The sequence below is a fragment of the Oncorhynchus gorbuscha genome, linkage group LG02 (genome assembly GCF_021184085.1).
Source record: "Oncorhynchus gorbuscha isolate QuinsamMale2020 ecotype Even-year linkage group LG02, OgorEven_v1.0, whole genome shotgun sequence".
NCBI lineage: Eukaryota > Metazoa > Chordata > Actinopteri > Salmoniformes > Salmonidae > Oncorhynchus > Oncorhynchus gorbuscha.
Genome location: NC_060174.1, coordinates 70,461,320 through 70,486,977, shown reverse-complemented (window position 1 = coordinate 70,486,977; position 25,658 = coordinate 70,461,320). Strand labels below are relative to the sequence as shown.

The 25,658-nt window shown below is 44.5% G+C and overlaps 1 protein-coding gene across 6 annotated transcripts in view; it reads left to right on the top strand.

Annotated features, from left to right (window-relative positions):
* The window catches only part of LOC124008521 (unconventional myosin-XVIIIa-like), a 123,473-nt gene that overhangs the window by 25,523 nt on the left and 72,292 nt on the right, over positions 1-25,658 (top strand). For 2 of the 6 annotated variants that reach the window (XM_046319861.1, XM_046319852.1), the window contains exons 1-12: positions 15,477-15,635; positions 16,982-17,276; positions 17,483-17,512; positions 18,236-19,072; positions 21,090-21,182; positions 21,492-21,563; positions 23,210-23,275; positions 24,165-24,252; positions 24,506-24,612; positions 24,749-24,925; positions 25,080-25,290; positions 25,459-25,658. The exon at positions 25,459-25,658 is cut by the window's right edge and continues 44 nt beyond it. In XM_046319861.1, coding sequence (XP_046175817.1) covers positions 17,238-17,276; positions 17,483-17,512; positions 18,236-19,072; positions 21,090-21,182; positions 21,492-21,563; positions 23,210-23,275; positions 24,165-24,252; positions 24,506-24,612; positions 24,749-24,925; positions 25,080-25,290; positions 25,459-25,658 — 1,920 coding nt within the window. In that variant the 5' untranslated portion in view covers positions 15,477-15,635; positions 16,982-17,237. Of the gene's footprint in view, positions 1-15,476; positions 15,636-16,981; positions 17,277-17,482; positions 17,513-18,235; positions 19,073-21,089; positions 21,183-21,491; positions 21,564-23,209; positions 23,276-24,164; positions 24,253-24,505; positions 24,613-24,748; positions 24,926-25,079; positions 25,291-25,458 lie in introns of those variants that run through there. The other 4 variants (XM_046319870.1, XM_046319879.1, XM_046319896.1 and 1 more) reach the window with 2 other exon arrangements.

The following is a 25,658-nucleotide window of genomic DNA, read 5'->3' as shown; positions in this document are numbered from 1 at the left end:
AGCTCTTATCCTGTGCAACCTTGTAGTTTGATTTAAATTGAAGGAGATGTTGGTGGAAGAGCTGGAAGAATGCTCTTAAAGGTCTTATGTAAGAATCAGAGCTCATGAGTGTGTTCAGTGTGGAAGGATTCAAAAAAGAAGATGATAGACATTTGTTTCTTTATGGAAGATGGACCTAGTTTGCGTGAGACAGATTTGTGTATATTCTGGGCATGGCTTTGCAATGGGCTGCTGCTAGGTGTACCTCCTTCACAGTGTACATTCTGCTGGTGTTCTGTCACTGACAGTATGGTTTACTCCCTATCTATTAGGATACTCTCATCAGTTTTCTCTTAATCATAGGAAAACGTCCTCATCATTCCAGAGTCAGTCAGCTGTAGAATGAGCTGCACAACAGTGAACCGACTGGTTTCAATTGTGGTGTTGAAACGTTAATTGAACAGTCAAAAAGGAGAATGTAAACGTATCATTGACTGTATGAAAATAAGGAATGTATGCATGTTCATGTTAATATGAGTACTAAACAACAGTATATCATTCAATGGGCTTAACTGGGCCAGGGTTCTACATTAACCTTTCCCACTGGTGGCAATTGTGCTACAAACTTTTTCAGTTGGTGGCACCAGCAGATGATTTGGTCGCAATAATTTGTTTTATACTAAATTATACAACGGGTTGGTCGATTCTTGAATGCTGATTGGTTAAAATCTCATTCCAGCCGGTGTCTATTCCACAAGTTATAACCGGCTAAATCTGACGTTAAAATGCCTATTTACTCTGTTCCATCTGACTGCACAATCCACTGTCTCATCAGCCCAGCCAGGCAATTTATAACCTTTATCTCCACTATAAAAACATCTCACATTTCTTTTAGAATAACATTTTGTTTTCAGCAGGGGAGATTTGTATAAACATTGCAGTCTGTTTCTCTGACATTTGCAACATTGTTTCAATATTCAAATTCCATCTCCATCTGTCCCATAGTAATGAACGTGTCGGGAGTCTGGACGAGACAGTCAGGCAACGTTTCTCAGCCAGTCTAAATCATGAATCAGTTGGCATCATTTTTATGGATATATATATATATATATATATATATATATATATATATATATATATAAAGAAATGTCAATTGGAAAAAGGTAAAATGCAGCTAGTTTGCAGTCTTTTTCTTCAGTTTGAAGTTTTTGTGTTCGCTGTGATGTTGGCTCGCTCCTGTGAACAACCGTGTCCTGACGCGAGAGCACATTTTCTATTCCAGGCGAAATTGTGCCTCATTAGCTGATTGTTATGGATGTTTCCAAATAAATGTGACTAGAAAACAGCTTCAACAAATGCAAATGCAGCTACTGTAGTTATTCTGGCTGCACTGTTTGACGTGACTGTAAGTTAGCCGTAGTTGGCTAGCTAGCAAGCAAGGGATAAGAACATTGCCAGTATGGCAATGGAACATTTTAGAACGAATGAATGGGTCGCATCTATAGATACTAGTGGTGCAACGGATCACAAAACTCACGGATCGGATCGCGGTTCTGAGTCACGGATCGGATCATTTTTTTTGCTTTCCATCCATCTATTTCCATCTATTACTTAAAGAACACTTGGAGCAAGGAACTTTTCAATGTTGAAATAAAATCTTTAAATAAAACATTCAATACTCGATTTTTCCTTTGAACAATAGTGAATGAAAAAATAGCCTGTATCCACGTCATCAAAGAAAAGTTCAAAAAGAAAAAGCAAAGCAGATCCCGATCCACCTGAATGCTGCCTTGTAGGATGCCACCACCTCCTCTTTGATGGTGTTGCCTGTGTTCTTGCTCGCAAAGGTCTCCCCAAAAAGCTCCTTCATGACCAAATTATTTTGTGGAGGAGATGCCTCTGAGTCTGCTCTTGTTGGCTCTGTGGCTTGACACTGCAGAAAAAATGACTTGATCTATTCAACTACATATTTATTTTCATATTTCATAAAACTATAATTGTGGCAATAGCATTTGATAAAAGCCATTATTATTCCAAATCAAAAATGGATGATTCTAATAGCAATAGTATAGATTAAGATTAGACTGCAGTATATAAATAAAGTAATTCACTTTTTTTTAAACCTATTCATTGGCTACAATCTAAGTGGTGAGATCACTGTATGTCCTCCGGTGTAGGACAGGGTCTATGGGAGACAGGGACGTGAACCTGAAGGTAGTCCTGTACATTAGGGAGGTATCTGGGGTTCAGGTCCTCTCTAGTGATAGTGCTGTCTTCCTCACCTGGGGCCATGGATTGTAGAATCCTTGTTTTCAGAAGTAGGATCATGGACACAGACGGTACAGTCTCAGTGCTCAATAGGGTTGTAACCGTTTTGAGGGGTTTGAACACCTGGAGGACCTCCTGCCACTTTCACGTCATCATCAGACAAGGTGACGATGTCTTTATTTTATTCAGGGTCTTGTCTGTCAGTGCAGAGTATACAGCTGCCTGCTGCTCAAGATAGCGCTCCAACATGTCATAAGTGGAGTTCCATCTTGTTGTGACATGGTGTATGAGCTTGTTGGTCGGTAGCTGTAACATTTCTTGCTTGGTCTTAAGCACATTGTTGTGCTTCGGTGGAAAAAGGAAACCACCTTCCTGATCCTCCCAAGAAGGCGGTTCATCTGGTTCACAGAGATTCCCCTTTGGGATGCTAAATTGATCACATGTGCAAAGCAAGCTATCTGTGGCCCCAGTCCAGCATCTATCACTGCATTTACTTGGTTCTTGGCATTATCTGTGGTAATTGGGATATTTCTTGAAGCCTCTCTAGCTTTCACTCTGCTACTGCTCCTAGCAGTACCTGCACGAGATTTGTGCCTGTGTGACTCTCATAGAGGGGGTGTGTCTGTAGCACCGGACTTTACATCTCCCACTCCTCTGTGGTGTACTGAGCAGTCACAGTCACATAGCTTTCCGTTGCCCTGGAGGTCCACCCGTCTGTGGTGAGGGCAACAGAGGATGCCTTGGATCATTTGTGGACAATTTTGATATTTTCCTGTTCATAAAGATCTGACATTATCTTCATACTGAAGTGGGTGCGCCAGGGGATTTTCTAGCGTGGCTCAAGCACTTTCACCCAACGTTTTAACCCTTTGTTTTCCACAACAGAGTATGGCCTCATGTCTGCAGCGATAAACATCCCAATATATTTGGTGATGGCTTTAACCCGTGCTGATTCTGCAGCAAAGGGCTGCTTATATGCCGCGGTGAGAAGTTGTCTCTTGGCTGAGTTGGCTTCCATCACTGACACACCAGGGTGATGACGCTTTAAATGTGTGGCTATGTTCGATGTATTTCCATGATCATACGGCTTTCTTGTAGCACAATGCCTACACACCGTAATGGTGTTGTCCATCACCCTTCTTCCGTCATCATATTTGACAGGGAAGCCAAAATGCTCCCATCCATGAGACTTAAATGAAGCGGAAGGCTTTTCCAGTTCTTCAGCTCCTCCGCTAGCTCCATGGCTGTCACTGCTCTTTTTTCTTCTTTGCTTTCTGCAACGCAAGCATCTAGGATTGATCCGTTGGGATTCAACATGCCACGTTCATGTGTACAGAACACACAACTGATTTTTTTAAATGATCAAATCAACCTTCAGGCTTCAGAGTAAAACACAGCATCTGTCTTGTCTTTATCTTTTCACTGCAACTCTGCATTGAACAACTGGATCGCGTCTCTGGCAAACGAACCGATAGAACGATCAGCCGGCTTGGATAGCAACCCTAGAGTTGTGTCGGGACGATATCTTGTGGAAAGATCAAATAGTATGAATAAATTCAACAAAATAAAGTTTTTAATGAGAATATGTCAATCATTATTTGTATGTTGGTAACCAGTTGAATAAAAGTGATAATGCCCTTGAAGCCGGTGTTTGTAGGACATATTGGCACGGTTTTCCGGCCCTCAACTTCTTCTCGGGCCTAACAACACCCGTGCAAATATATCCTCCAAAACACCAGCTTCTTGGGCATTATCACTTAAGTGTATAATTGATAATGATCTGGGCCCAGTTTCCCCAAAAGGATCTTAAGGCTAAGTTCATCGTTCATAGGAGCATTGTTAAATTTCTGAGCGGTTTCCCAAAACCGTTGTTATTAACTTTGCACTTGAAAACACTCGTAATCAAACACCTGCCTCGGACCAATAGTAGAACAGCTAAATGAGTTGTTGGATGCTTTCATTGCCCTCCTGTGTCACTTTCTACACAGAAGATCTCCACTAAACATAGATCTCCGCCAATAACTTCAAAACAAAGTTGACTACAAATACAAAGTTGCCAATGTCTTTGCAGTTGATACAAACAAACGACATACCGTGCATTCGGAAAGTATACCGACCACTTGACTTTTTCTTCATTTTGTTACGTTACAGCCTTATTCTAAAATCGATTCAATAAGAAATGTTCCTCATAAATCTACACACAATACCCCATAATGACAACGAAAACAAGTTTTGAGAAATGTTTGCAATTTTATAAAAAATATAAAACAAATGACTTATTTACATAAGTATTCAGACCGTTTGCTATGAGACTTGAAATTGGGCTCAGGTCTGGGGAAGGTTAACAAAACATTTCTGCAGAATTGAAGGTCCCCAAAAGTATAGTGGCCTCCATCGTTCTTAAATGGAAGAAGTTTAGAACCACCAAGACTCTTCCTAGAGCTGGCCGCCCGGCTAAACTGAGCAATCGGGGGAGAATGGCCTAGGTCAGGGAGTTGACCAAGAACCCGATGGTTACTCTGACAGAGTTCTAGAGTTCCTCTGTGGACATGGGAGAACCTTCCAGAAGGGCAACCATCTCTGCAGCACTCCAACAATCAGGCCTTTATGGTAGAGTGGCCAGACAAAAGCCACTCCTTGGTAAAAGGCACATGACAGCCCGCTAATAGTTTGCCAAAAGGCACCTAAAGGACTCTCAGACTTGAGAAACAAGATTCTCTGGTCTGATGAAACCCAGATTGGAATCTTTAGCCTGAGTGCGAAGTGTCACATTTAGAGGAAACCTGGCACCATCCCTATGGTGAAACATGGTGGTGGCAGCATTTTACATTTTTTATTTAACCATTATTTAACTTGGAAGGGCTTATTGAGATTTGAAATCTCTTTTACAAGAGTGTCCTGTCCAAGATGGGCAGCACCAAGTCATTACACAATTACAGACAGACAACATGAAAAACCACAGGTAATATGGTAAGAAAACAGAATTCACAAGAGTATAACAATCATAAAACAGGAAATTAAAAACATTGACAGGTCAGGGAATCAGTCTCCACCACATTTCTGAACAATAAAAAGGGCTGAATGAAATAGTAAACCCAAATTGGCTTTGTAAATAAAAATAAACCCGTGACTGAGCCTACGAGTGACTAGAGAAGGCCAGCCAACCCTGGTATGTAAAAGTGCAGTGTTGCGTAAGGGTTTTGCAGTTTAGAATACATCTCAATGCTCCTTAGTAAAGGGTGTCAATTGATCTCAAACACTGAGCAGAAACATTCATATATAAATGTTGTGGGGATGTTTTTCAGTGGCAGGGACTGGGAGACTAGTCAGGATCGAGGGAAAAGTGAACAGAGCAAAGTACAGAGAGATCTTTGATGGAAACCTGCTCCAGAGTGCTCAGGACCTCAGACTAGGGCAAAGGTTCACCTATCAACAGGACAACAACCCTAAGCACACAGCCAAGACAACGCAGGAGTGGCTTCGGAACAAGTTTCAATGTCATTGAATGGCCCAGCCAGAGCCCGGACTTGAACTAGATCGAACATCTCTGGAGAGACCTGAAAATAGCTGTGCAGCAACACTCGCCATCCAACCTGACAGAGCTTGATAGGATCTGCAGAGAAGAATGGAAGAAACTCACCAAATACAGATGTGCCAAGCTTGTTGCGTCATACCCAAGAAGACTCGAGGCTGTAATCGCTGCCAAAGGTGCTTCAACAAAGTACTGATTAAAGGGTCTGAATACTTATGTAAATGTGATATTTGCAAAAATTTTCCTAACCTGTTTTTGCTTCGTCATTATGGGGAATAGTGTGTAGAATAATGAGGGGGAAGTAACAATTGAATCCATTGTAGAATAACACTGTAACATAACAAAATGTGGAAAAAGTCAAGGGGTCCGAATACTTTCCGAACGCACTGTATAAGAATATTTTTCAAACGGAAACTGAGATGACTGCATTAAAGTATAAATATAGTAGGGTATAGGCCTATATCAATAATATTGTAATATACTGAGTGTACAAAACATTAGGAACACCTTCCTAATATTGAGTTTCATCTTTTGCCCTCAGAACAGTCTCAATATAAATAAATAAAAGAAATAGAACATACAATGTTGTTGTTTTTCTAGCTCCACAACCATGCTTAAACCACATTAGGGGACCATTTGTTTAGTTCTGGGAACCATTTTAATTCAGGTGCGCACCAGCCAGGCAGTTTGGCCAGCTCCAAAACAAATGGCCACCAAAACAAATGGCCAGTCTTTGATGCAAATAATCATGCAGCATTTTACCCACACCTCACAGTAGTAAATGGCTTCTGTTTTTCTTATTATACGTTGGTTAGCATAAATTAGCTAGATTTGACCAAGTTGGCAGATGTCCGATGATGGTGTCAATTCATCTCTGATTAGTTGTGATGGCTGGCTACCAGTGACCTCGTTTTGTAAACGATTCTCACGTATATGTTAAAAAATATCTATTTTAGGGGGTAGATCAGCTTTAGTATTTTCATGCAGGAGTTGGCATTTATAAAACTGAATTTGATGTGGGAATGTGCTTATCCACCTGCAAACTTTAGACCATGCGTACGCACAGTTTCTAGTGGTTGAAGTATTGCATAGCAAGAAAGCAGAAGTAGCCTTGTGCTACTTGGGGAATATATGATGACACTCTTACTCATATCAGAAACACTGGTAGCCGAGCTAAATATAATAACAAGATGCAAAAATTTGGCGTTAGTGAGAAAAAAACGAAAATCTATTTCTGTTTGCATTCTGAAATAGAAATAGGCATATATTTCAATGATCATTGCAGAATAAATTCCTTACCTTTTCTGACTGTTATGGTTTCATAGGCTACTTGCGAAATAGCCTATAGTGATACAAGAAGTTAGGATAGACTACCATTTGTCCGATACCTCATTTAATTTAATTCACAATAGTAAATAGATAAGCTATTTCAAGTTGTCTATTTTTCTCTATGCGATCCGAAGCGTAGTTCAACGGTGTAGACAATATTTCATTTATAAACCATTGATTCCCGTAGTAGCCATACAAAATGGCCATGCACATCTCTCATTTAATTGTAAAGTTTTTTTCAGAGTAGACAATGTTTCAGAATTCGCAGGCAGGGCAGCATATTCAGTTTAGGGAAAAAGTGAACGTAAAACATTATTGCATTCAAACGATCTGTTTACAGGTCCACAACAATTTGCAATAGTTTTTTTTCCAGAAACGGTCAGATACCACAAATGTCACTGCAACAGAAATCAACATTCTGCCAACCCCTCCAAAGACATTTGATCAAGTTCACCATTGCTATTTCCTTTAGATAATGTCTTGGTCTAATTCCAATACTTCCAAACTATACAGCAAATAGGGGTGTTATTGTCACCATACCATAAAAGGTGAATGATGGGCATTTTCAGGCAGAGTAAATGATTGTTCACACAGTTTTACGACGGGAAACGTGTATGTATGGCGTGCGTCAAGTTGATAAATGTCCATTCTTTTCAGAAATGGCGTACGCAGATATTTACTGTTACATTTATGCAACACTTACAAATGAGGCCCCTGATCCTTCAGATAGTTACTCAGTAGCAGTGGCGGTCGGTGACGTTTTGGATGAGGGAGGATGATATTTTTTTTTACAAGCATGGCCTTATTTCTATTACAACATATTGGTTGACTGCCATTCATATTCCATTCACCGAGCTCAATGTAACATCGATAGGTTTAGGCTACTACATGATACTCAACAGTTCCCTATAATGAGGTTGCTACAAACTAGCCTATGAGTGAACGTTTACAATACACGCTAGGTGCGCAGGTCGAGACATTTGAGTAATCAAGGTGACAGACATTGACACATTCTATACCGTCTTGCACACTCTTGCCTGCATCCAGCTGATCTAGAGTGTAATAATTTGTCCAACAGCTGCAAGCAAGAGTTTCTATTGGACAAATTCTGGTATGTTTATGCCTGTTTCGTTGCCTTTGCTTCCGTTTTAAGATGATTTTTTTCAACAGAATTAGCTGAATGAATCCACCCCTGATCACACGCAAATACAGTTCACTTTCATTGCAGCCACATGCAAACAGCATGATAATTTTTCCCTTGGCTTGTGGACTTCAGTGCACAGCACATCAACTGTCTGTGACCTGGTGAAAATCTTTCCAAGCCAAGCTTTCATATTATAACCGCTAACTGCTACACATGGCCTACATCGTTGTCACCATATTATCTAACGTCATAGTCAACATAGCTGCTAGAACTAACGCGTTAGAAAATCTGCTGCAATCATGCAGTACAGTGTACAGTCAGCAAGCAGTTTAGCAGTTACACCCACAGGCCCTGGTTGCAATCAATTAATAAAACCAAAAGCTTACTTTGACTTGGAAGAGTTCCAGTGTTGGATAGCCATAGCCAGCTAGCTAACATAGCATCCCTTTCTGTTTGAGCTGGGTGTTTGTGCAGGCTAAAATGGCTAGCTGCATTCACTAGCTAAGTGAAAGTGAAAATCTAGCGAAATATAGCTAGCTCTCTCTTTCTCTCTCTCTTGCTTATCCATTTTTAAAGAAATTAATTTGTTCAAAATGGTTAACTATTGTCTTTCTCTCTCTTTGATTCAACGTCCCACTTTATTTTCTCTCCCTTTGAGTCTACTAGTCACCTCAGAAATGAGACAGTTCGGCCTCCAACACGGTGTTCTCATCAGGGTCCGACTGGCCCATTTTTATAAATGAAAATCAAATTTAACAAGAGGAGGCGTATCACGTTATTTACTTGACCTACTATAGAGATGAAAAGTGTTTTCCCCCTTTTTTTTAATGGAAACCCAAAGGAGTCATACCTAACTGCCCAGTGGCTTTCCATAGCCCCCCGACACACCGCGGCATGCTCTGTCCATTATGCTGACACAGTGCAGGGGAGATAGATTTTTCTCTCACCAATCTGTCATCCAATCATTTGACCTTTTTTGCTATATTTATATAATGACATACAACTAAAACTGAGGGGGCACAAGTTTGAACTGAGGGGCTAAGCCCCTTTATCCCCCTCGTGGAGACTGGTATGCCTGTCTATACCACTAGGACCAACATGCTCTTCAGACTGATATTCCTATCTCACTCTGTGGCACAACAAGATACACCTGATTATTTTGTGTGTGTTTAATTCCAGACAACTCACTCATTCTGACTCACTGATTCGCTGATTACTGACTCATTCAAACGGAGACATTAAATTACACTCTTTTTGCTGTCAACATCTATTTCTGTGTGCACAGGTCAAATTCCAGTTTGCCACACATCCCTCCCCTTATTCTGGCCTCGACATTTGAAATGATGCCCGAGGCACGTACCTCACACATAAGGAATAACCTCACAAACATTGTCAGGATGTAGCAGTGGACATTTTCCCTTCAACTGTAGTCGTTACGGTTCAGTATTTTTGACCACCCCCCTTAAACGCACACACTACTCAAACTAATAGGCATGTGACCGCAAGACAGAAGGGCACATTCCAAAGGAGTACACGGTACATATTGACAAACATTATACGTCCATGTAGATTGGTGGAGCAAAAATAAAGGATCATAGCAGTTGCCTCAAGGTAGATGAACACTTTGCCCTTAACACTATCCACTAACCGTTTGGCGATGAGGGGGGCACAAACTTCCCTGCATGGGCCTTAGCTGATGCAGATTAATGGAGCATTCTCTCCCGAACAATGCACAGTGGACATTGGGGTTGTCTCTAGACCTCCCCAGCAGTGACGCAACTTCCTTGCCACACCCAGGAACATTTTGCGGTGCAGTCATTTTCTCTCCAAGCCTGGGGAAAGGGTCGGAGAACACCCTCTCTTCTTCAGGCTCCGGAGAGAGCGCGGTCATCATTAATTCACTGTCAGTCAGTGTCGGAATGAAATCCTCACACACCCCATCATAGGGCAGACACTCCTGCACAAGTGAGACAGTTCGGCCTCCAACACAGTGTCCTCACCAGGGCCCGACTGGTAAATTTAACCCCGGCCTTATTAATCAAATATTACAGGCGGAGGCGTATCACGTTATTTATTTGACCTACTACAGAGATGAGAAGTGTTTTCTTTCTCCCTGTTTTTTAAAAATGGAAACCCGAAGAAGTCATACCTAACTGCCCAGTGGTTTTCCATAGCCCCCCTACACACACCACGGTGTGCTCTGACCATTATGCTGACTCAGCACAGCAGAGATACAGATTTTTTTTCATGCCAACCTGTCACTCATTTGTTTCAAGTTTGAACTGAGGGGCTACTCCCCATTAGCCCCTTCGTGGAGAGTGGTCTGCCTGTCTATACCACTAGGACCAACATGCTCTTCAGACTGATATTCCTATCTCACTCTGTGGCACAACAAGACACACCTGGTTATTGTGTACATTTGTGTTTGTTTACGTACGTGTTTACGTACGTTTGTAACTCTGGACAACTCACTCATTCTGACTCACCGATTCGCTGTTTACTGACTCACAGAGAGATGAAATTATCCTGTTTTACTGTCAACCCCTATTTCTGTGTGCACAGGTCAAATTCCAGTTTGCTCAAGAGTTTTCTTGTGAGGTAATTGACTGAAAAGGGAACCAGTATTAACTTCCTGTACTTCAATTTGGCTCCTGAGATATATATGCATCGTCACTTTAACTATACATTCATGTACATACTACCTCAATAGGGCCGACCAACCAGTGCTCCAGCACATTGGCTAACTGGGCTTTACTTACCTGTTGTTTTTACTTTAACTTACCTGTTGTTCACCTAATACCTTTTTGCACTGTTGGTTAGAGCCTGTAAGTAAGCATTTCACTGTTGTATGCGGCACACATGACAAATAAACTGTGATTTGGTTTGAGATGCTCAGTGTAGTAGTGGAGCCCCCCGTCTAACCTGCCAACAAAATGTACTGTAGACTAAAAATGACATTAGAAAGGCTGCTGCGGCAGCTGTATGTGGCTATGAGCAGCACACAGAAACAGTCTGGTTCTTTTCAAGTGCCAGGTCCTCAAATTATCCCATGATGTTCTCACTGCAGAGAGTCCGTGGTTTCAACAGGGGTTGATTAGTTTAGCCAGTGATCCATTACACTGGTCCACCATGGACATATGCAGCAGCTCGGACATCACCGCCTGGCTACCCCACTCCTCTCATCTCAGACCAGCTCCCAGGGTCATTCCATGTCATTTCAGCAAGCCTTGACACCCACCATCTCAGATTGTTATGAAATATTTTCTGTAGTTAAAGACAGATACGATTAGGATTCCTGAAACATTATTTTGTTTAAATGTTATTTGATCTCTGAGAATTAAAGCTAATTGATTTGCTTCAAATTGTCCCTTTTCATTTACAGCATTCACATTATATTCCACAAGTGATTGTACCCAACATCCTGATTTGGACCAAACTTCTCCCTACCACTAGGTAACACATGAGGAATCCAATAATATGGTCCGAAGCCAACCATGGACCCCCCACATCACATGCCAATCCCACCTCCACAACCAGTATAAAGTATCAGTTCTCTGTTTTACAAGTAGTATGGAGCTGCGGCTTCCGAGTATTACTTGTTCACCATTTTGTAATGTGTTCCCTGTGATTCTGGTGACGCCCCCCCCCCTGTTTAGAGAAATTAGCCATTTGAAGTTGCTTGCATTATTTATTATAAATTAGTGTGAAAGTACCAGGTTTTGTCCACTAGATGCCGCGGTTCCTTCTACTTTCACCACACCCTTTTGTCAATTTTGCTGGTTTATTAAATGAATCACTACATTTTCTTTGCAACTTTGTGTAGAAAACCTTTAGCTTTTGCTCATGATGAAAATACATTGTGTGTGTGGGGTCCGGGGCTGGCTTTTGATCATTTTATTGTATTCCTCATGCCTTACTCATTGTTAGGAAGAATTTAGGTCCAAATGGGATGTTTAAGTACTATATATACTGAATATGATATGAATCATATAAATTAAAATGGCCGATTTGGGTGCAATCAATTAGCTTAATTTCTCAGAGATCAAATACTATTTCAACAAAATAATGCTTCAGTAATGCAAATTGGATCTGTTCCTACATCAATCGGAGATTGGTTAGTGTCAAAATCCTCTTGTGCTTTTTTTTTGAGGTGGAATGACTCCCAAAAGCTTTTTAGCCCCAGTTAGTACAGTTACCCCAGCCCCACTTTTATAAGTAGCGGAACATGAGTGGACTTAATAACTTTATCTCAGGCATATGTCCTGCCTAGCTGCAGACAAGCTTTTGTCATTAGGAAATGAGTAAATCGTCTTAATCTCCCGCCCAAGCAGCAGCCCAGTTCAATGACATCCTCCCTAGTCCCAGTGAGGCAATGCTCTCACAGTAAACACTCAGCATTAGTCCACTACAGACACTGGGATTAGATGGGCTGGGCTACTGTGGCTACTAATAAAGCTGTCAGGTTTACAGGGGGGGGGGGAATTGTTTGTTCTCAGGGCGCCATTGAGAATTTGACCATGGTCTCAATTGGGCTCCCCGGAATAAATAAAAGTTGTTAAAAAATATATAGAATCATGACTCCTACCCCTGTAGCCAGCCAAGCTCTCACATAGGCTAGTTTAGACCAGGAAGGGAATGCTTTCTTTGCAGTTTAATATCTCTGATAGGAAATCATTCTGAATGAACATTCTGAATGTGGTTGCGCCTGCAAAGTGGGTGTGTTGAGGAATTTCATTGACATAGTCTTCGTCCTCCTGCTGTGTTTGGACATCAGCACTCAAACAGACACACCCTCAGCCTTTCAGGTTTCTAATAGCAGCTGCCATTGCGCTTAATCATCACTGTGTGTTTTATGTCTGGAATGGTCTTAACCTATTGTTATTGCCCCGAAACTCTTTTATCGGTGTAGAGTGATATGTGGTGTTTTGATTGGCTTGATCACCCAGTCACACCCCTAGTGGAGTTCACATTGGAACGAATCTGTTCTGTTTCCTGACTCTCTGTGTGTGGGTCTCTCTGCCCCCTCTCCCTCTCTTCTCTACTCCATGCTCACCCCTCTATTCAACCCAGTGAATGGCTCCATGCTGCTATTTGTGCCCATGCCATCAGTCTCTCTGTGTCTGGGGGCTGAATGGTGCCCACAGTGTGGCGGAAATAATAAGCCTGGCCTTGCCCCTCTGCCTGCCTGTGAGTTTTCAGAGTTGGTGTGTGTGTTTGTGTTAGTGTGCGTGTGGACTGCGGAGTGTGTGTGTGTTTTGTGATGGGTGTTGTGCAGTGCCCTGAGAGGCAGGCTGAAGGGGACACAATGGGGTCATTAGTGACAGTGAGGGCAGTGTGGTGGTGTGCCTCTTGTATCCTCACATGTCTCAGACCATAGCCTGATAGCCTGTTGGCAGTGATCTTCACTCTCCTCACAGTCTGTGTCAACCTACATAGACCTGCTCACTGTCTGCTGCCATTTCCCTTCAGCTTCCACACACACTTTGCTCTCGTGTTGAAGTGTAATTCACCTGTTAAATTACTCTATTTTCACCAGCTGAATACAATAGAATTTGCCATGTGGTTGTCTTGCCTTCCTCTAAAAGCTCATTTTCACCTCGCTAATTGAGCTTGATAATCACTTCCTCTTAAGTCATTTGTCAGCCTTGTGTGTGTTCACACCTCTTTCTAACAGAGCTGTAGCAGGTTGTTTATAAGCTACTCTCCATCTGTGTGTTTTCTGATGCTAACTCTTGGCTTTCTATACTTGTGCTGTAATCAGGTCTGTATTTACTGTGACTCTGGATAATCTAGGTCATGTTCATGACAGAATCTCATAAATCCTATAGGTCCAGCCTCAGTTTGAACTGGGTCAGAATCAGAGCTGTGTGTGGAGTTGGAGGTCAGTAATCGTTGATCAGTGTTTAACATATATAGACAGACACTCAGCCACACACACACACACACACACACACACACACACACACACACACACACACACACACACACACACACACACACACACACACACACACACACACACACACACACACACACACACACACACACACACACACACACACACACACACACACACACACACTGTGGGGAAGGAAGGATTAACCGGCTGGGCTTGTTAGATGGAACAGATAATTTGGATTCCACCAGCCTGGTCTAGCAGAGCCCGGCTTCACCGCCTGCAGTTCCGTGTTGTCCTCCTGCAGCCACTCGCCCTGCTCACCTCACCCAATCAGCAGCTGAATGCTCTTCTCTCCCTCCGGGCCCAGACCACATGTTATGTCACACCGGTTTTCCCACAATGGATTGTTTTGGAGTAATATTCTTTTCTCAGCTACAGGGTAAACACGTACTGTTATCAATGTGTCTTTTTTCAACTCCAATTCTGGTAAAATGACAATTCATATGAATGTTGAATATAGGGCAGTAGAATGATTAACTGATACCTTCCTAGAATTGAAAAGCAGAAGTAAATGTTGTAAAGGCTTATAGCTCCCTCTTGTGGTGTAGGACGCAAAGTGAAACTCTGCGAACAAAGAGAAAAGTAATGTCCCTCTGGTGGTAGTCTGTGTGCTCTCTGAGGCAAAATGATACTGATCAATATGCCTACTTTTCTGATGCCTTTATATGCTGTAAACATCATTTGGAGAAAAAAAAACCTGTGATTCTAAATCTAGATGCGCTTTACATTATTTCAGTCATTGGCATGAATGATTTGTGCTTGTACCTGTGTGTACCTGTGTGTACCTGTGTGTGTGTACCTGTGTGTACCTGTGTTTATGGCCTTAACGCATGAAGGTCCTGTGTTGGTTTGACACATCATGAATGTAGTTCAAAGTCTTTAACCTACTTCTGTGTGTGGCTCGAAAAGACGGAGGGATTAGACTTTCCCATTGCCCCTCCAGATTTACTCTGGCGTGCCTACACAGGCCTAGCTAAGACTGGACAAGGAAAGGTAGGGAGGGCCAGTGATTTGGGCCTGAGAGGGACAGAGAAGACCTACACTCTCTCTCCCTGTCATTCTGCTGGGTGGGGCACACACTACAGGAGATAAGAGAGGGGGTTGGGGGTAATTGGCATGGTAGTGTCATGGTGCTTGTTGTGTGCTGCTATTTATAGCCTCCTCTGTATCCCAGCAGCTGTCCTCCTTCCGTCTGTCCCCCTCCCCCAGCCCTCCCAGCGTTCCACCCAGGGTCCTATCGCGTTACGACAGATCCCTAACCCAGCTCTGCCTGCAGTGCTAGCTGTGACGATTTCAACTCCTGTGGTTCTACTCAACCTCCTCCTCTACCAGGGCTAGCAACCGTGTTCTCCTCAAACCCACATCCAATTCTTCCCTGATCCGGTGAGGGAGACAAAACTGATCGGGCCTCCTGACGACACAAGGTAACAGAAGAGTGGCCCAGTCTCTGTATGGGCCTGGTAGTGTGTTCCTTTCGGATTGTGTCTGTCTGCTGTACCATGAGCAATAGGGCTCTAGTTGCGTCTCAGAATGGCCTCCTCTGCTGCTGGTAACTATTAATAGGAGTGGAAGCTGTCTGATGAAAGCTAGGGCAGGATGGTGAAACACGTTGCTGAGCCACTCATTTCAGCCCTGCTGCTTATAGAGAATGCCCAGCCTGCCTACTTCCTGTACTGCACAGCCCGTGGCTGTCATGTTCCACAGTTTTGAACTTGTTTTGGCAGTGTTCTTGGCTATAACTGAAAGGTAAATCTGAATGGAACAATATTGGAGATGGAGACACAATATTGGAGACTATGTAATACTCTTAATGTATTTACATTTACATTACATTTAAGTCATTTAGCAGACGCTCTTATCCAGAGCGACTTACAAATTGGTGCATTCACCTTATGACATCCAGTGGGACAGTCACTTAACAATAGTGCATCTAAAACTTAGGGGGTGGGGTGAGAGGGATTACTTAACCTATCCTAGGTATTCCTTAAAGAGGTGGGGTTTCAGGTGTCTCCGGAAGGTGGTGATTGACTCCGCTGTCCTGGCGTCGTGAGGGAGTTTGTTCCACCATTGGGGGGCCAGGGCAGCGAACAGTTTTGACTGGGCTGAGCGGGAGCTGTACTTCCTCAGTGGTAGGGAGGCGAGCAGGCCAGAGGTGGATGAACGCAGTGCCCTTGTTTGGGTGTATTTAGCCTTTAGAGGTTGACCTGGTAGCTTGTTTACAAAGGATAGCCAGAACCACAGATATGTGTAGTGCCTCCTAGGTGCGGTGTCCATGTCAGTTACACTTCTATGTTGTCATTTGTTTGCTTCTTGTGATGTCATCAACATGAGACAAATCCATATGTTTGTGGTTTTAATTAGATGGCATACAGCGACTGACAGAATGAACTTTTTGTAGCAGGTTAGGAGAACTTACGAACCTGCGATGTATGCCGCACTTCCATCCGTAGCTATATAAATTCTAGCCACAACTGTTGTTTGTGTGTGTATGACTGTTTGCTTGGTTCTATTTTGGCCTGTACCCAATGACATACTGTAGTCAAATACAAGCGGAGGAGAATATTTGAATATATAATGATGAAATGTAGTTGTGATTCTATTGATATTGAAATACTTTTTTAGAAGAAATAAGAAGATTTGCAAAAGATTGATCTATTTCCATAGTGTGATTGTGAACTGATGTCCTGTCTCCATGAGGTAAATTGTCTCTCCTGTCTGCCTGTACTGCATGTATCCATTTCATCCTATTCTTCATGTCTTCTGTCCTCAGTGCTGCCTCAGCCTGCATGGTCCTACTGCCCTGTTGGTAGTAGCTAGTGTGAAGAAAGACGCCAGTCCTCGTCCCCCTACCTACCGTCCACCCCAAAACGCACGCACTCTCATCAGTCCATCCTCATATCCTCTCTTTCTACTCTCTCTGTACTGTCTATCTCGACCTTACACTCTTCCTCTCCCTCCCTCCCTCCCTCCCTCCTTCCCCTCACCTCCACTCTCCCGGTTCAGCCCATGACTTCTGGGCTACTACCATGGCTTACAGTTCACGCTTTTCATTCTGGCGGCAAAAGGGAAGTCTTGTTTTACCTTTGTGTTTGCACCTTTAGTAGATTCCTGCACATGTACTGTTGTCAGCTGAGCTTTAGGCTGAAGAGGAGGATTGTCTTCTCTGTGGACAGAGGAAGGATGTTCGTGGTAGAGATGTGCATGGTGTACTTGCATGAGTGAGCTTTAGTTCCGGGTTTGATCGTCCTCTCTTGACCATCCTCTCTTGTAGGTTGAAGTTGAAACCAAGCCAGCCTCAGATGTAAGTGTAACGTCGCTGTGTGCTTTTTACTAGTAGCATCTAACAATCTAGGACTAGGACCTTTGATGATTTCTTCTCTCAGCCAAGTGGCAGGCTCACTTCACCCGTGTCATTGACTCTCAGGGTTTTCAGGGTGTTGGTTAGCCATTAGTTGGTTATTCAATATAGCACCATATTGCCATGCAGTAGAGGTGTCACCTGTAGGCCTTTATGTAGTCACAGAGTAATGAACAGTACAGGAAGACTAATCCTGGGCAGTGAGACAGTGCTCCACAGATTCTATCTGAAAGAGGTCTTTGCAATGGGGGACCTGTATAAGCCAACGTAAACCACATTTAATCTGATGGTGACAATCTGTGAGAAAGAAATTCTTCCAGTCATGGTTTATGATCTGAGGTATTATAGCTCTGTGTAGCGAAAGGAAATATGAAAAAGTAGAAACATTCATGTGTATAAATTACTCACATCCAACAAGTTGGACATGTAGTTTGTGTGCTGGTGGATGTTTGAAACAGCTTTCCTTCCTGTAGACTAGACAGATGCTTGGTAAAGAAGACTACGGGATGGCAAACAGCCACTCTAAATAACATAACAATGGCATGGGCTTTGGCCAGTGAAAAATGATGGTGTTTAGTTTATGAAACACAACTCTACAGCTTTGGGTCTTCTATACAGTATCTCTGATATTGGCTCCTCCTTACTTATACCTGTGTGTGTGTCTAGTCTGATGGTGTTGAAGCTGAAACAGAAACAAGTGGTGACCCACAGCCGTTGACATCATCAACCAGTGACACAACCAGGAGTGACAGTGTCATGGGAGGCCCTGACCCACCAGCTGCCTCCTCCTCCAGGCAGGAGAGCACAGAGGACCAGGGTCCCACTCAGAAGAAGGTGGTGAAGGTTATTAGGAGGGTGGTGAGGAGGGTAGTGCCTGGGGTGGAGGAGCAGCCTCAGGCCCCCAGCACAGAGCTTCCTAAAGCTGCCCCTATAGCCACATCTGTACCCAAGACTGCTCCCCTCTCCGGCAAAAAGGATGAGAAGGATGACATCTCCATGGGTCTGGCCAGCCTGATGGGCCGAGGGAGGACCAAGGATCACCGGCCTCGCACGCGTACTCAAGACCGCAAGGAGGATAAAGAGGAGGAGAAGGAACAGGAGGAAGAGAAGGAGGTAGAGAGCCAGGAGCCTCCAGCAGTAAAAGAAGATGAGGCGCCGTCCACCTCCGTGTCCACTCCTACTCCCCCCAAATCAAACCCCACCATCCCTCCAACAGGGTTCATACCCACACCCGCACCGAAAGCCAACCCCCTCGCCCCTCCTCCAGGCTTCATCCCTGCACCCAAAACCAAAGTCAACCCCCTTGCCCCCCCTCCAGGTTTCATCCCTGCCCCTGTGCCAAAAAACAACCTTTTTGCCCCTCCTCCAGGCTTTATTCCTGCCCCAAGACAAAATCCCCTTGCCCGCCCCCCAGGTTTTATCCCTGCCCCGAAATCCGACCCTCTTGCCCCTCCTCCAGGGTTCGTCCCTGCCCCTCGCTCATGGGCTGTGAAGAAACCAGAGGTACAGAGTGTGTGCCCTCAAAATGCCTGCCTAAAGAGAGTATTACATAATTCAATGGTGCATGCGGTTCTGATGTGTGCACTGAACACCTATTAACCCATTCTGTGTGTGAAATTAACACAATTAATAATTATGCCTATGGATTTGACTTTTCACAATATGCTGAGTGGATAGGGATCATACACTATATATAGAAAAGTATGTGGAAACCCCTTCAAATGAATGGATTCGGCTATTTCAGCCGCACCTGTTTGCTGACAGGAGTACAAAATCGAGCACACAGCCATGCAATCTCCTTAGACAAACATTGGCTTCCCCTGTTAACTGTGAAGTGGATACATCTAGGAGCAACAATGGCTCAGCCGCGAAGTGGTAGGCCACACAAGCTCACAGAACGGGGCCGCAGAGTGCTGAAGTGTGTAGCGCGTAAAAACCACCTGTCCTCAATTGCAATTCTCACTACCGAGTTCCAAACTGTCTCTGGGAGTAACTTCAGTACAATAATTGTTCGTCTGGAGCTTCATGAAATGCGGTTCCATGGCCGAGCAGCAGCACACAAGCATTTCGATCACCATGCGCAATGCCAAGCGTTGGCTAGAGTGGTGTAAAACTCGCCGCCATTGGACTCTGGAGCAGTGGAAACGCGTCCTCTGGAGTGATGAATCACACTTTACCATTTGGCAGCCAGATGGACTAGTCTGGGTTTGGTGGATGCCAGGAGAATGCTACCTGCTCCAATGCATAGTGCCAACTGTAAAGTTTGGTGGAGGAAGATTAATAGTCCGGGGCTGTTTTTCATGGTTCGGGTTAGGCCCTTTAGCTCGAGTGAATGGAAATCTTAATGCTACAGCGTACAACGATATTCGCGACAATTCTGTGCTTCCAACTTTGTGGCAACAGTTTGGTGAAAACCCTTTCCTGTTTCAGCATGACAATGCCCCTGTGCACAAAACGAGGTCCATACAGAAATGGTGTGCTGAGATCGGTGTGGAAGAACTTAACTGGCCTGCACAGAGCCCTGACCTCAACCCCATCGAACACCTATGGGATGAATTGGAGCACCGACTGCGAGCCAGGCCTAATCGCCCAACACCAGTGTCCGACCTCACTAATGCTCTTGTGACTGAATGGAAGAAAGCACCCGCAGCAATGTTCCAACATATAGTGGAAAGCCTTCCCAGAACAGCGGAAGCTGTTATAGCAGCAAAGGGGGAACAACTCCATATTAATGCCCACGATTTTGGAATGAGATGTTCGACGAGCAGCTGTCCACAAACTTTTGGTCATGTAGTGTATGTCTCTCCACAGGATCTCTCTTGTCTTGCTGCAATGGTAGAAACTGCTGCTTAATTCATTTGCATCAGCAAAGTCTTAACTGACTACTAACTGGCTCATTTACTTCAAACCGTAGTCTTCCTGCAGTGAGAAAAGGTACAAAATTAAATAAAAGGTAATATTTCCCACCTCAGCCTCATCAGTAGGTATAAGGGTCTGGTCATGGCTGGTCCACAGAGAGCCAGGCTGATCTGAGGCACTGAGCCATTCCTCATTTTCACCAGGCTCTGGGGAACTCCCTGGGAACACTATCCAGACTTGCCTAACACTAGACCACGGAGGACAACTAATGGCAGCCTTATTAATGAAGAATAACCATTGAACATTGTAGAGAATAATGTACCAAAACGTTGGGAAGATCCTTGTCCAAAATATGAGGATTTTGTTTAAACTGGACTGGGCTTGAGGAACGCTGTGTGTTTTATAGGATTTGAGCATGACTGGATTGAGTGTGTTGTCCTTATCAGGAGCATGGTGTGTGGAAGACTTTGTTAGAGGTCACTGACTCTCCTGTGTGTGTGTGTGTGTGTGTGTGTGTGTGTGTGTGTGTGTGTGTGTGTGTGTGTGTGTGTGTGTGTGTGTGTGTGTGTGTGTGTGTGTGTGTGTGTGTGTGTGTGTGTGTGTGTGTGTGTGTGTGTGTGTGTGTGTGTGTGTGTGTGTGTGTGTGTGTTGATATATCAAGGTGAAGGCAGCTTCTGGTTCCTCTCCTGCTGGGAAGCCCTCCTCTGGGAGTACTCAGTCCCAGCCTCAGGGCACCCCTGGCTCCAAAGAACAGGTGTGTGTCCTGCAGCTGGTATGCTTCTGATTGTCTGGGTGTTGTAGATTTTAGAATATGCTGTGCAATGGTAAATTTCAGTATTTTTAAATATTGTTAATGTAGGCTAGGTTGACTTAGCCTACCTTATGATTCAGAATTGACATTAGATGTATCACAGTAAGAGTAAATGACCTGGGATTGGCCAAAGGAAATTACATATACAAGGGGCCCCCAACATGCATAACAAACCTTTAGCACCATGGCAACAATAGACTCTGGAGTGGCTGGGTGAGGACTCACCGGTGTTGGTGGTGTGACCTCCTGTAGGTTCCAGAGCTGGTCCCTACAGACGAGAACCACAGGCGTCTGAGAAAGATCTTCACCGGAGCTGGCTCTACTGTAACTTCACCTCTCTCTTTCAGCTTGTGTGTCTGCCTGCTCTGCTGTACTATTACCAAATCTTCCCCTGCCATGGGTCCATGCCACCCTGCTGTACTATTACCAAATCTTCCCCTGCCATGGGTCCATGCCACCCTGCTGTACTATTACCAAATCTTCCCCTGCCATGGGTCCGTGCCACCCTGCTGTGCTCCCGCATGGGGACAGGTGCACTGTCACATGTGGCCCAAATCTGGTGTTGACCACTAGCAGCAGGGTTTGAATTATGAGGTGCCCTGTGGTGCTGTAATGTGAACCCCGATTAGCAGCGTCCATTTTATGTCTCATCAGCTTAGAGATCAGAGTCTGTCAGTCTTAGTCATATGGTCTCCTATCATCATGGCTAAGTCATATGGATAAGGGTTCATATGAATGGAGGTTATGTGTGGGTTCATGGTGGGCACTGTCTCTCTCTCTGAGAGGATGCTTTGGTGTGATTTCACAGCTGGGTTTTCAAACTTAATATAATGTAGTGCTATAACTAACTAATTACAACATGTTTGCACAGTCACAATATAGGTTTTAGTCAAGTGAGAAAATGTTAATTCTTTTGATATGACATTGCACACACAGCTTTCCAGTGGCTGACTTTTGGACCCCGTTTCACATATGTATGTGCAGAGACTATTCCTCTCCTCTCTCTCCCTTTCTTTGTCCCTTCTGTTTTAACAGGCAATATCATTACTCAGTCATGTCCTCATTTGCCGGATTCACACGTCTATGTCCTTACATTTGTATTCTGTCCTTTTGACATTCACTTTCTGACAAAGGGGTGTTCATTTCCCTTTCTGACAAAGGGGTGTTCATTTCCCTTGAAGTCCGAGTCTGTTTTTATCCACTTGGTGAGGATATTGTGTTCTTTGATGTTGGATTGAGACTGAACCATTGATCCCAGATCACAGCTGTCACATCCACTCTAAAAACCCCTCTGTGATCTGTTTTTAATATCGCCCTTTCCTCTCATCTCCTGGCTCCTCCTTCCCATCTTCTGCTGTCTCTTCTCCCCTCCCCTCTGTGTGTTGCTCTGCTGTTTGCTGCTGTCCTCGTGGCCGTGGCTATCCGGTGGTCTCCTCATAGGTACTGTCTGTCCCTTGTCACACCGCTCCCCAGGCTCGCCACTCACCCACCGCCCTCACACACGGCCTGGCTGGACTGTGTGCTTGTGTCTCATGTTGGGGTGTAAGCCTGCTCTCCTTAACTGACCCCGCCGTCCCCTAACCTCTGTCTCACCCACCTGGGGTTCTGCCTGCGCCCCTTACTCATTCCCCCACCATGTTGTTACGGACTGAATTCTTTCCCTGTGTCTGTGCTGCAGTGCTGGAAGTCCCAGTAATATGACCTAAGCACACCCCCACAGAAGGCTCTGCTGGACTTAGTAACTTAGACTGGTAGAACTAGAAGGATTATAATTTTTCCCCCATTTTTTTTTCTCACAGCAAAAGTGTGGGTGTCAGTTGTTTTCTTCATCTGCATGTGTTATGCTACCCTCTAGGCAAATTCACGGAATATACTTGTTACATGGCTGTTGGCATGTTTGAGCATGCAGTATGAACTTCGAAGTTGACCTCTGACCTTGATTACATCCAACTCTTCCTGCCCTCTTCCAGACACAGTTGGATCAGGACCCCGTGGCCCTCCTGCAGGCGGCCCACACGGCCGCCTCTCAACCCAAGGTCTGGCCACTGCTATGCCTGATTGCAATACCCCATGCATCTCCCTCAGTCCCTTCCCTGGAGTGTGCTGTTGTGTGTAAATCACAGAACCAACATCCTCATCTGGGATTTTGTATCTGTGATGATAAACCAGTAGAATAGTGAGAAACTCATGAAATGCATGACTTATTAAACCTTTTCTGACTGCTGGTGAAGTGAGTTCCTCAGTATTCTGTAGTAGGTTTGCACTGAGTGTCTATGCTTTACCAGTCTTGCATTTCACTATGATTTTCAGGTCGTGTTTGAGGAAAACCAAGTTGCTCAAATTGCATGATGTGTCCACATATAAATTGTCATAGGATATGTGTCTTTAGTTTGCTCATATTATACTGCAGGTCTACCACAGTCTTCATAAACATTGTGGTGAAGTATGTGGTACTGATGTGCAGCCAGTCAAGTCATGTGTTGTTGTATTGGGTTATGTACCATCTGTCCTGTTATCGTGAGTGAGAGTGGGTTCTCGGTAGTTTGGTTGCAGAGCGGGATCTGATGGTATACACAGAGTGGGGACCAGGGGCCTGCCTAGTGGGTCATGAGTGGATGCTAGGTGTGGAGTTGGGGGTTTGGGGTGGGTGGACTACTGGGTGGTTGGGTCAAATGTTGCGTGGGGGAGAACTAGACCTGAAACCCAAAACTCCTCCCTTAAGGAGATGAGGAAACCAGACCTCAATCCACACCTGTTCCTGTCCTCCTGTTCCACTTTGTCAGGTTACTGCGATGACAATACCCCCTCCACTGGAGTTATTCATTCATCTAGCTAATTATTCTCTCTGGGTATTCACCTTTGCTCCTGCCTCTGAGCTTTATAGCAGTGAACTAACCCTGTCTGTCTCTCCTCTCTCTCTCCTAGGTGAAGACCGAGGAGCAAATAGCTGCTGAGAAGGCCTGGTACGGCACAGAGAAAGTATGGCTGGTTCACAAGGATGGATTCTCCTTGGGTTAGTAGACCTGAATCACTAGGCCATTCACCACAATAGGGGCCACATTAAAACATATTAATTGTACATCACAGATTCCATTTGTTGATTTATCTGACAGAAATAGTAAACCAAATTTGTATTGATTGTGCACTATTTCGCACTTGTATTGAATATAACACATCCAGCCTAGACAAACACACCATGTTTAGATGACTAAATATGTGGCTAATGAGTGGCTGTAGATTATATTGACCCTGTTCTGTCACCACAGCGACCCTGTTAAAGACGGAGCCAGGCAGTCTGCCAGAGGGGAAAGTCAAGATCCGACTGGAGAGCGACGGCTCGTTGCTGGATGTGGATGAAGATGATGTGGAGAAGGTTAGCCTAAACTCACCAAAATGTACATGCTGTTTAGCCCCAGCAGGGCACAAAACATTTTCACCTATTGAATTTTTGTCTCATTATCTGAAGTCTGGGATGTATGATCTCTTTCACCTCTGACCCCTGTGTGTAGGCCAACCCTCCATTGTTTGACCGGGTGGAGGACCTGTCCTCGCTGCAGTACCTCAATGAGTCCAGTGTGATGCACTCTCTGCGCCAGCGCTACGGGGGTAACCTCATCCATACCCACGCTGGGCCCAACATGGTGGTCATCAACCCCATCAGCGCCCCCTCCATGTACTCTGAGAAGGTACAGTCCTGGGTGGAGCCTGGGGTTAGCAGGATAGGGGAGGGGATATCTTCTATTAGAGTAGCAAGTAAACCAGGAAGGGCAAGTAGGACTGGGTTTGTTTAATTTGTGGGGCTTTATATGGTGAGAATGACATCTCTCCCTCTCCCCCCAGGTGATGCACATGTTTAAGGGGTGCAGGAGGGAGGACACGGCACCTCACATCTATGGTGTTGCCCAGTCAGCCTATAGGAACCTGTTGACCACGCGTCAGGACCAGTCCATTGTGCTGCTGGGCAAGAGCGGCAGCGGCAAGACTATCAACTGTCAACACCTGGTCCAGTACCTGGTCACCATCGCCGGCAGCACTGGCAAGACCTTCTCTGGTAGGTTTCCAGGGGAAATAACATGCAGTAAGTTAGAACACAGTTTAGGGAACAACTTGTTTTTCTTCTTCATTTCACAGTCCACTGTATGTCTGATATTTACTTGCAACATGTCCCATGCATGTATGTATGTATGTACTATTTGGCTTGTTTATGTGTGTCTCCCAGCGGAGAAGTGGCAGGCGGTCTACACCATCCTGGAGGCCTTTGGGAACAGCTCCACCTCCATGAACGGGAATGCCAGTCGCTTTTCCCACATCGTGTCCCTGGACTTTGACCAGGCTGGCCAGGTGGCCTCGGCCTCCATTCAGACCATGCTGCTGGAGAAGCTAAGGGTGACCAGGCGGCCAGAGGGAGAGTCCACCTTC